At 41.1% G+C, this 11,877-nt stretch overlaps 1 protein-coding gene across 2 annotated transcripts in view; it reads left to right on the forward strand.

Moving 5' to 3' along the window:
- Positions 1 to 2,973: 2,973 nt before the first annotated feature.
- tbc1d23 (TBC1 domain family, member 23) overlaps positions 2,974 to 11,877 on the forward strand; it is a 12,859-nt gene continuing 3,955 nt past the window's right edge. The window contains exons 1-15 of one of the 2 annotated variants that reach the window (XM_020603524.1): positions 2,974 to 3,094; positions 4,363 to 4,474; positions 5,755 to 5,860; positions 6,525 to 6,729; positions 6,817 to 6,940; positions 7,386 to 7,510; positions 7,603 to 7,649; positions 7,737 to 7,840; positions 7,969 to 8,091; positions 8,227 to 8,319; positions 8,406 to 8,576; positions 8,743 to 8,785; positions 8,967 to 9,073; positions 9,199 to 9,341; positions 9,639 to 9,683. In XM_020603524.1, coding sequence (XP_020459180.1) covers positions 3,057 to 3,094; positions 4,363 to 4,474; positions 5,755 to 5,860; positions 6,525 to 6,729; positions 6,817 to 6,940; positions 7,386 to 7,510; positions 7,603 to 7,649; positions 7,737 to 7,840; positions 7,969 to 8,091; positions 8,227 to 8,319; positions 8,406 to 8,576; positions 8,743 to 8,785; positions 8,967 to 9,073; positions 9,199 to 9,341; positions 9,639 to 9,683 — 1,586 coding nt within the window. In that variant the 5' untranslated portion in view covers positions 2,974 to 3,056. The remainder of the gene's footprint in view (positions 3,095 to 4,362; positions 4,475 to 5,754; positions 5,861 to 6,524; positions 6,730 to 6,816; positions 6,941 to 7,385; positions 7,511 to 7,602; positions 7,650 to 7,736; positions 7,841 to 7,968; positions 8,092 to 8,226; positions 8,320 to 8,405; positions 8,577 to 8,742; positions 8,786 to 8,966; positions 9,074 to 9,198; positions 9,342 to 9,638; positions 9,684 to 11,877) is intronic. The other variant, XM_020603525.1, reaches the window with a different exon arrangement.

Genomic DNA, 11,877 nt, shown 5'->3' on the forward strand with positions numbered 1-11,877 from the left:
GAGCCCCTCCCTAGTGCCCTCCATGATGAAGAACTCACAGAGAATGCTGTGGTCTCTGAAAAGATCATGACAGAGACGACAAAACAGAAGTCACGCTGGAAAAGATTCCGCCACTTTCTGGGACTGAGAAAACCACAGAAGTGGAAGAAATAAAACCAAACCCGTTTCACATCAGATATTTAAATTAGAATCATTGGACAAGTCAAAAGGCTGCTGTTAAAACTGTCTAAAAAAAAAAATTAATCAATTTGGCCAGATGTTTTACTAAATCACATGACAGGGCCGTCACATGTAGTGACAGATGTCATGTAATTTAGGAAAGAAAACAAATTAATCAGGGCAGCACAGTGGCGCAGTGGTTAGCACTGTTGCCTCACAGGCCGGGCCGACCAGGGGCCTTTCTGTGTGGAGTCTGCATGTTCTCCCTGTGCCTGCGTGGGTTTTCTCCGGGCGCTCCGGTTTCCTCCCACATACCAAAGACATGCAGCTTAGGTTGATTGGAGACTCTAAATTGCCCCTAGGAGTAAATGTGAGTGGTTGTTTGCCTATGTGTCATGTAATTTAGTAACACCCAAATTAATTACCTGTGGTTATTAATTACTCCAACTTTTAAAATCTCAATAAAATTCCTAAAAAGGTTAAACTTTCTCTATTGAGTCAGTTTTGTTGTTATTAATATTCTTATGGCTTCAGTATGGGTTTACACTTTTGAGTAGTGATGTTTAAAGCTGTGTATGATGGGTAACACTATAATACAAATAATTTAAGTATTCTGTTTGGGTTTTTTAAACCCAGTTTCACTTTTTATCTAAAGAAAAAAAGATACTAGTAATTATTTTTTCAAGCTCAGACTCAATGGCCTTGGCTCATTTTGTGTGAAGAACATATATCAGAACGCATTTTCAAAAACCACACACTGCATTTTACATGCGTACTTTGGGTTTCTTTTCCTTGCTGGAGTTTTCAGGTCCAGAGGGGAATCCACACAATCCCTGTGGACTGCAGAAACTGGCAGAGAAATATTCTGGGCAACAATGTCTTTAGAAAAATTCCAAATAATTTCCAGGGTTATCGGCTTTGCTACACAAGACGACAGACCAGCTTGACGGCAGAGAGACAAGCTAGCTGCCATCAGGACAGTGTGGGACAAGTGGGTGCACCGCCTCCCCCTGTTTTACAACCCTGGGCCTGATGTCACCGTTGATGAGCAGCTGATGCCATTTAGGGGCCACTGCCCCTTTAGGCAGTATATGCCACCCAAACCAGCAAAATATGGCATAAAGATCTGGGCTGCCTGTGATGCCGCAACCTCGTATGCTTGGAACTTACAAGTCTACACAGGGAAACCTGACGGAGGAGCCCCAGAGATAAATCAAGGGATGAGAGTTGTCCTGGACCTGACTCAGAAGCTCAGTGGACACAATATCGTGTGCAACAATTACCTCACACAAGCTGGGACAGGAGCTCCTGAAGAGGAAGCTGACCATGGTGGGAACTTTTCACAAAAACAAGTCTGAGTTTACAAAGGACAGGGCTGTGAAGTCTTCCAAGTTTGTGTACATGGCTGACACATCCCTGGTGTCCTATGTGCCAAAGAAAGGCAAGAATGTTGTTCTGATGAGTACACTGCACAGGGATCGGAAAATCTGTGGCCAAAAACCACAGATCATGTGATGTATAGGTTTGTCTGTGTTCAATGGGGCTGTGTTGTGTAGACCAAAATGGTTAGTGTGTGTTCAGCTTGTGCTGTGGAAACTGTCCTGAATGTTTGAAATTACTGAGGTTTAAATAAAAATCAGCAGTTGTGAAAAATCTTGGTTCATTTGTAAATTTGTTGTATTTTCCCCCAATCGTCTAACAAAAAATTAGCATAACACAGTTTTAACCCCTATGTAATGTAAGCTAACAAAGGTAAAGGGCAAATGTAAACATTTGTTGATTATTAGAGTTGGTTATTGCATTGTTTTAGATTAGAATTCTTTGATTATGTTGAGTTACAAAGCCAAAAGATGATGCAGGTGCAGGACACCCGTGAACAGAACACCACCAGTGTAAACTAAACATGAACAGAACAGCAGGGTTAAATAAAAGAAATGCTTTTACCATTTTGACTCTCAATGTACTTCCAGTTCAGTGCAAATGAGCTCTGCTGGGGATACCTGGTACTGTTCTTCTTGTACCTCTTGTACTCTTTAGAGAAGGGGATTTGTTTCTCATGTCATATACAAGAAGTAAAGATGGGTGACAATTAACATGAAAAACCCACCATGCAGCTTCACTGCTCCTATTTGAAGAATGAACATCTTTCTTCCCAAATGTTCCCTCATTTAGTGTTTTGAAGAAGTTGCTCAGCATTTTCAAATACAGTATATAAGCTAGTCATTCATGTGAAGTTTGACTTTTACATCTTTGACTGACTGGAGCTTTCAAAACAATATTAAAAACTTTTGAACTTGCAAGATAAAAACAATACAATCTACCTTCATGAATAAGTCAATGCAAAGAAACAACCTTGCTAATGCTGTTTATTCATCATTATCATGAGATAAACAAGAATAAATACGAGAATACCAAAGAATTTGTGAGTTTTCTGGAAAAAGTGGTGTGTTATCTGACGGAAATGCAGGGGTGTCAACATTTTGCCCCTGACTGTATTAGTTTCTCCTATAGGATAACATCGTTGTCATTTGAAGTAGAAACACTGTGTTTCTTCTACAAGTTTTCTGTATCTGACTCAGTCAAATGGTGTTTACATTGTTGCTGTGAGCATGGTGCATGAATGTGAGTGAAATTCTTACCTGTAGTGTCCACGAACAACCCCATACTCAAACATGTTGCGATATCTCACAAATATCGGAATAAAACTTGTAGTTATAGGAAATTTATTCTTACGTGCCACACATTATACCATTACGCATTGACATGCCGGTTAACTTTGTGATTCAGGAAGTGACACTGATTGTCCTCCTCAGTCTCAGCTGCTCATTAATCAGTACAGCGCTGTGCGACATATCGGCAGTGTTGACGGCATTTGACTTGTCTCCGTCAACACAACAATGGCGGACGCCGCGTTAGATCCTCTTCAGGGCAGCTGGTGAGGCAATCTGTTATCGGATCAACATTATACGAGGCTTTTTCTCTGTTGTCAGACAGCTCTGTCGGTTTCTTCTAAACCTATTTAACGTAAAGTAGCTCAAATGATTTTACGTAGTTAATCTACTGTGTTGACGATGGACGCTGGACTTAAATCATTTTGGTACCGTTACTGCTCGGCAGCTAGCCAGCTAATGTTAATTAGCCAAGTTGGTTGTGATAAATTGTCTGGCCAGTCATTTACACGGCCACAAATAACAATACTGCTTGTGAGAATGATCAGCTGGATTATTTAATTTTAATTTAGTTGTGTCTCTCCCTCGCATTGACAAGTGTTTATCCTGAGCCTGCTAGCCAGCGAGCTAACTAGCTAGTTCGCCGGTGTTTGTCGAGTTAACTCGAGTTCTGTTTAACCAGAATCACATTTAGCTCTAACTCTAACAATAGTCTGTTCTCATGCGATCTAAATTCACATATAATCATGATACAGGACACAGGTGACCTTATGGTCTTCTCATAAATGTATTGCAGTTGTAAATAAAAACCAAAAACAGCCCACTGGTAGAAGGGCTGGACGATATGGAGTTTAAGTGTCGCCATAAAAAGATATCCCTATCTTTGTGTCATGACACAGTATCTGATTGTAATGGAAAATCACCTTTAATATTTTGAGTCTGATGTTCATCACGTTTCACTAAAATTGAAAATACCATTGTTTATAAAGCGTCATGTTTAATACAAGCGCAGATATAGTGACCAGAGACCAAATTTATGGTTTAAAATTACTTGGTTTGTCCGACAAACGTATATAAACCTCAAGGTATTTAATTTACAGTTATGTTACACAGAGAAAAGCACACATATGAAAAGTTGTAACCATTCAGTGTGATCTCATTTTACCTGAGAGGTCACTTAAAGGACTCATGAAAATACCTGTTCGTTTTTTTTTGTTGTTGTTATTGTTGTCTATATAGTTAAGCCACTAATGTTGTTGTTGTTGTCTATATAGTTAAGCCACTAATTTCAGCTCTACAACACTGTGAACATTATTCACAGCATAAATGAACATGACTATATACATGTTGTTTCTGCGAAAGATGATGAATGATAAACATTCATACGATACCCAGACTTTTCTGTGGTGACTTAACACTATTATTCTCTATTGATATTTTCCACCCCAAAGAAGTCGTATTGTTACATGGTGATGGTGAGCTGAATTTGTACTGTGTACAGCATTGTAATGTTGTGTTGCCTGTGCCTCCTCAGGGACCAGGATCTGGCTGAGGCTCTGGACTCAGGCAGCTCCGACATGGAGATGGAGAGAAGCGTCATCCATGTCCAGGAGCGATCGGCTCAAAATAAGGCCAAGATGTGGAAGGTGAGGAGGTTGGCAGGAGTCAGGTTACACAAAAAGAAAAGGACTCCCTATTACCAAAATCAGTTTCACCTATAATGCAACTGTTACTGTAGTTTAAAACATGCATTTGTAAGAGGTGCTCATCAGCAAGGAGCAAGATGTTGTGTATGAGTAAAAGCCAGTACTGCTTCTATTATTAGAGTTCATGTCCTGTAAAGATGGGACCCACATCAGACAGAAGTCAACATACCGGAAAGACCTGCATCTCATGCTCCAGTGATGTAAAGCTGTCATCTTTTCATGCCACACCCACGTGTTAGGCTTTAGTTCAACATATTGTTATAATGAAGCATGTGAATGAGTGATGATATGATTTCGTGACACCAGTACATCTCTACTAGTCAGTACTTTAACTGTGGTATGAAAATGCACCTCATGATGATGAAACACTGTGCTTGTTTATTAGGTTCACAGATGCCACACTGTTGTTGGCTATGCATGTTAAATGTCACTGAAAAGAGGCATGATTTACTGCAACTTTACTGTTAAGCTACTTTGAATAAGCTGTCTGCATAGTGTTCATGCAGACATGGGGTGAGAGGTCTGTTTACTTTTTTTTAAGCAGTTACATTTTTATATGGTTTTATTTCATATGTTATGTTTTTTTTATTGCTTTACCGACTGGAGGTCACTTTAAAATTTCGTTGTACGTGTTACAATGACAATAAAGGATTATCTTATCTTATCTTATCTAATACACATTCAATTTAAAGGAAAATAAGAGGGACTGTAGTTAGTATATTGGTTCTTATATGGTCAGGTCAGTACCCGTCAAAGTAAAATGAAATATTTAAAAACCCAATACATGGCATTATATCATTCACTTTGTTCTTAGGAATTAATGGGAGACACACATAACAGCCAAAAAGAAATGTGATGCCTGCTGTAATGTTAATACTGTCCAACTTGACAAAAACACAGTTTGATATGTGCTGAGTTGGTATATAAATGGTAACCTACCATTTTTTTCCAAGAATACCATCCAGCATTTCTAATTTTGTTAATCTGATATATCGTCAACAATTTCTGTGCCTCTTAGTTTATTTTGTTAAAAGAACATTGTTTAGATTGCAGGTTTTTAAGTCTCTGAATAGTCCACAAGTAATATCCGTCAGTAGATTAGTAATTCATTAGTGGAGCCTCATTCAAGTCGGATCAGTTTTTGATGCGTGTTTATCAAGTGTCCCTTTATCACTCAGTAGCTGCATGTTTAGCAGTGAATCCTTGTTCTATGTTGGCAGATCGCTCTAAATGTCTCCGGTAAAGGAGACAGCTTGTCTCCCTGGGATGGCGTCCTCGATTTACCAGAACAGACGCTCATTCACAACCGCAGCCAACAGCTGATTGGTGAGTAGATGCTTGTGTCTCTGATTCACTAACACCATGCTGATTTTTGGAATTGCAGCAAAGAAAGTTCATAGTTGGCACCCAGTCTTGACCAAAATGACACTTTTTGTGGAGGTCCAGGATGTGAATCCCCTCAATGAAAAGTATCGTACAAAACTGAATTTAGAATACAAATATTATTGGGTTAATATTGCTCTGAAGTTGCATTGTATAGAAGAGGATTAACCCCGAGGGAGAAATGGTCTGAATTTAGCTTTGTTGATGAGCTCCCAGTTAAACTAGTAGCTGTCTGAGCACAAAATGTGAAATAAAGAGTATTTCATTGATACATAGTTACCAAAACATCATCAGGATTGATTTTCCAGCACCTTCTTCTTAGTGTGTTTCTCAAGTTGAGTCACTAGATTGGACACATGCACACACCTGCATGCCAGTATCTAAAGATGATTCTTAGGAGCAGATGACTTTTATTAGTCTGCTCTTCTGACAGGTTGACAACAAGATCTAGTACAGCTCAAAATAGAAAGCCTCTTATGAGAATAATGCCCAGAAGAAGTGCTCTTTTGATGTAGATATTAATAACCAGGTTTTGTTATACTGAGTAGTTTTTATTTGTCTGTGGATATTCCACATTCCTTTCTTCTACTTTGGCTCCCATGTTTAGACCAGCTGGGAGTATCAGAGGAAGAGAAGAACGATATGGCATCTGACGTCGAGTCGGTCATCACTTTCTACTGCAAGTCCCGCAACATCACCTTCACCCCTGAGCTGAGCTGGCCGCACCTGCTAAAACCGCTACTGGGTCTTCACCTTCCCCGCAGCGACCTCTACAACTGCTTCTATGCCATCATGAACAAATACATCCCCAGGTGAGTCATTCCAACTTTGTTGTCCTTTTCATTCTACTGACACAGAGATGCAAAAATTAATTGTAATGACAAATATGTCCATTTCAGGGACTGCGTGCCAAATGGTCGACCCTTCCACCTGTACAGACTACTGCTACAGTACCATGAGCCAGAGCTCTGCTCCTTTTTGGACACCAAAAAGATCACACCTGACTCCTACGCCATCAACTGGGTTTGTAGTTTTTCCTCACATTCATGTCACATGTTATTGCCTGGTGATTCAGACAGTTAATATGTACTGCACAGACAGGTGAAAAATGAAAGGACAAAGGGTCTCAGGGAGGTGTTGGGCCACCAGAACAGCTTCAGTGCACCTTAACATGGACACCATCCTTCCAGAAGATATTCCCTCATGTGGTGTTTTGATGATGGTGGTGGAGACGTAACACGTCGCTCTACAGTCTCCCATAGATGTTCAGCTGGGGTTGAGATCTAGTGGCTGTGAAGGCCACAACATATGATTTCACATCATTTTCATATTCATCAAAGCATTCCTTGTGTACTGTTGATGGAGCATTGTCATCCTGGAAAAGACCACTCAGTTATTCAGGGTTTTCCTTTCATTTGTATGTGGCCATGTCTGAACGATCATGGCTGCGTTTGTCTTTCCTCTGTAGCTGGGCAGTCTGTTTTCCAGCCACTGCCTTCCTGATGTTACCCAGGCCTTGTGGGACTACTACCTCCAGCAGGCCGACCCTTTCCTCATCTTCTTCCTCATGCTCATCATCCTCGTCAATGCCAAGTAGGCTGCCACTAGTAGAAGCCATACAGGAATGTGATCATACTAAGGAACTGTAAATATAGACTTGATTTGTCTTTTTGATTCACCCTCAGAGAGACCATCCTTGCACAAGAAGGAGATAACAAAGAGGACATCGTCAGTAAGTTCAGCTTCCCATCTGTTAATTTGTGGATTTGCTCCATATTTTGTTAACCAGGAGAAATGAATGAAGCTTTTTCTGTCACAGAAATGCTAGAAGCATTCCCTTCCCTCTTGGAATCAGAAGACATTGAAGATTTGTTTTCTCTGGCTCAGTATTACCAGAGCAAAACCCCTTTGTCGCTCAGAAAGGTAAGAGCATGCTTGCAAATAAATAATCTTGTCTTTGATACACACAGAGCAGTGTTCAGTAGAGCCAAGACTGAAAGCTAACAAAGGGATAAAGGAATGTTATGTGTTTGTGTTTTCCACCCTGGTAGATGAACCAGAATCTGTTTGGTAGCAGCTTAGTGGCCCTGAAAGAGGAGGACACTAACCTGAGTCAGGCGCTGTGTCTCCCTGTGTCTGTCCCTGAGATCCTGCAGGCCAACCAGCTCCAACAGGTCAGCAGTGCTCTGAGGTTATTTGGAGCCGATTTTAACAAACAAGGAAATGATTGACCTTTCACAAGTTATCCATGTGAGAATCAGGAGAGGAAATATCGAGCAATGAGATTAAAAGTGACTTTTGCTTTTTAGGAGGGGGTACGTTTCTTTGTGGTGGATTGTCGACCCGCAGAGCAATATAATGCTGGGCACCTGTCTACAGCCTTCCACTTGGACTCTGATCTGGTGAGAGAGGGACAGCACTGATTCTTAGTGTGTATGGAGTATGTATATGTATATGGAGTCTTACGTGTGTTCCTTCCTTTCCACAGATGCTCCAGAATCCATCTGAGTTTGCTCTCTCTGTGAAATCCTTGTTGGAGGCACAGAAACAGTCGTTAGAATCGGGCTCCATCGCCAGCGGCGAGCACTTGTGCTTCATGGGCAGCGGGAGGGAGGAGGAGGACATGTACATGAACATGGTGTTGGCCCACTTCCTGCAGGTGATCCACATGGAAAGAGAGGGATAAGATGGTAGCTGGACAGAAACAGGATGGCAGCATGTCAGACCACCACGTTAAGCAACAATTTGTTACATAATCTGTATTTCCCAGTGTATGTGCTCTTCTCTAACTGGTTGGCTAATGAAAGGCTTTGTTTCTTTTACAGAAAAACAAAGAATATGTCAGCATTGCTAAAGGAGGTTTCATGGGTAAGTAGATGAGACACCAGGGCCAGGTATACAGTACAAGTGTGTGTAGATTCACAACTAAAACAGAGAAAAATATGCCAATACATTTTCATCAGATTTCTAAAACATCTGGCCCCTGGTCACAAATGTGGGTAGGAATTTAAAAACTCACTGAGATTTGTGTGATTTTTGTTTTTTAAAGCCCTCCAGCAGCATCTGGTAGACATGAACATTGAGGGTCTCGACTCCTCATATGTGCACTGGATTGTCAGCACATCGGGCTCTCACAGCAGCCTCTGCTCTGCTGATGTAAGTGGCCAGAGAACAGACAGTTTCATAGGAAGAACCTCACTGACACCCCATGCTCCAGGTTTGGCATTTTGAATACAAAGTTGTTCTTAACCTGGATTGTTTTCCTTTTGCTGGTGATACAGGGAGAGTCTCTGAGCAGCCCTGGAGACAGCAAAGGTGTTAAGTCTTTGGTCAACAAAATGACGTTTGCTCTCAAGTCCAAGTCAGTGAACGTAAAGGAGAAGATGATCAGTTTCATTGAGAATACCTCCACCCCTGTAGACAGGTGAGGACCCAGTTCCCCCCTCTATAGTAAAATCGAGCAGTATTCCTCTGTGGAGCACAAACTACAACACTCTATTTATTCTTTGTTACTGATGTAAAAATGGAGCTTTACACTTGAACATATGAGCAAATGTGAAAATGTTTTGGACAAACTTCAGCTGCCTTTCAAGATATGGATTAAACATGTAGAGTGAGTGGACTATTAAGTCAGAGAACTGAGGTCGTTTTGGCAATTGACAGCTTCTTGTGTTTCAACTTAATGCAAGTTCATCAAACATTGTGCCTTATTTCACACTAGAATATCTTTCAATCTACCCTGGCCAGAGAAGGTGGTTCCAGATCGGTAAGAGCTCTCTGCCATCAAATCGTCTGCCACCAGCATGCCCACTGACATTACTCACAGCAGTCCCCGGGATTGTCGGAGACGTAGCCTCTGTCACATTAACGCATGCTTAGTACCAGCATCTTCACCTGCACTGCTGACTCATATAATAACACTACACATGTTGAGGACCTGCCTTCATGCTTTCACTAACATGTACCTGCTGTATAGTGTGCGATGTTAGAGCTGCTGTGGCCTTCCAGGAAGTATTCAGTCAGCTTGACGCCCACAACTCTTAACTCTTTTCAGTCTGAATCGCTCAGGCACTGAGAGCCTGGAGATGCACTTCACAGTTCCATTTCATTGTTGTTCTTTTAGATGATAACCAGGGCTATGCAGAATGTTGAATCCACCGCCAAATGCCTTTTCACTGCAAATAGCCCTGAATATCATACAAAAACTAACCATCACCTCTAGGTATCCAGTGTCTCATTTAACCTCTTTCTTTGTATGTAACAGCACAACCTATGGGAGTAATGGGCTAAGAATTTCTACTGCAGTCTGGAGATCTCCATGCCATTGCTACTTGCAAACACACTTATGTGTATATAATGTGACTTTTCACCACAGGCATCGTTTTCATACATATATATATATATATATATACACACACACACATAATATAATATAATATAATACACACACACATACAGTCAAGCCCGAAATTATTCATACCCCTGGCAAATTCCGACTTAAAGTTACTTTTATTCAACCAGTATTTTTTGACAGGAAATGAAACAGGCGTCTCCCAAAAGATAATAATACGATGTACAAGAGGCATCATTGTGGAAAAAAATATTTCTCTGCCTTTATTTACATTTGAACAAGAAGTGGCATGTCCAAAATTATTCATACTGTAAAACCACCAGTTACCGTCCTCAGAACACATACCCTTCTCAATAATCAATAGAAAAGCCTTTATTGGCTATTACAGCAATCAAACGCTTCCTATAATTGCTGACCAGCTTTTTGCATGTCTCCACTGGTATTTTTGCCCATTCATCTTTAGCCTCCAACTCTTTCAGGTTGGAGGGTCTCCTTGCCATCACCCTCAGCTTTAGCTCCCTCCACAGATTCTTAATTGGATTCAAGTCAGGACTCTGGCTGGGCCACTGCAAAACGTTAATGTTTTTGTCTGCTAACCATTTCTTCACCACTTTTGCTGTGTGTTTTGGGTCGTTGTCGTGCTGAAATGTCCACTGGTGCCCAGATTCATCAGGATGGCCTTGGTGGTGATCCTTGGATTCTTTTTTTTTTACCTCTCTCACTATCCTCCTGGCCAGCACAGGTGCCACTTTTGGCTTCCGACCACGTCCTCTGAGATTGTTCACCGTCCTGTATTTTGTAATAATACTTTGCACTGTAGCCACTGGAACGTCAAAACATTTAGATATGGTCATATAGCCCTTTCCTGACTTATGAGCAGCCGCAGGTCCTCAGTGAGCTCCTTTGTCTTAGCCATGACTGTCCACAAACCAGCAGCAGAGAGCTTCTTTTTTTTCACCTGTTGAGTTGATTAAAACAGCTGTTCCCAATGAATCACTGTAATTAGGATCCTTTAGAACAGTTTGGACTATTTTGAATGGTATAGAACTTTGGATTTTCCCATAGACTGTGACAGTTTGCAAAGGGTTTGGACATTTTGGACATGCCACTTTTTGTTCAAATGTAAATAAAAGCTGAGAAATATTTTTTTCCACAGTGATGCCTCTTGTACATCGTATTATTCTCTTTTGGGAGACGCCTGTTTGTAAAACCACCAGTTACCGTCCTCAGAACACATACCCTTCTCAATAATCAATAGAAAAGCCTTTATTGGCTATTACAGCAATCAAACGCTTCCTATAATTGCTGACCAGCTTTTTGCATGTCTCCACTGGTATTTTTGCCCATTCATCTTTAGCGATGAGCTCCAACTCTTTCAGGTTGGAGGGTCTCCTTGCCATCACCCTCAGCTTTAGCTCCCTCCACAGATTCTCAATTGGATTCAAGTCAGGACTCTGGCTGGGCCACTGCAAAACATTAATGTTTTTGTCTGCTAACCATTTCTTCACCACTTTTGCTGTGTGTTTTGGGTCGTTGTCATGCTGAAATGTCCACTGGTGCCCAAGGCCAAGTTTCTCTGCAGACTGCCTGATGTTGTTGTTGAGAATTT

The sequence above is a fragment of the Monopterus albus genome, unplaced genomic scaffold, assembly GCF_001952655.1.
Source record: "Monopterus albus unplaced genomic scaffold, M_albus_1.0 scaffold61.1, whole genome shotgun sequence".
Lineage (NCBI taxonomy): Eukaryota > Metazoa > Chordata > Actinopteri > Synbranchiformes > Synbranchidae > Monopterus > Monopterus albus.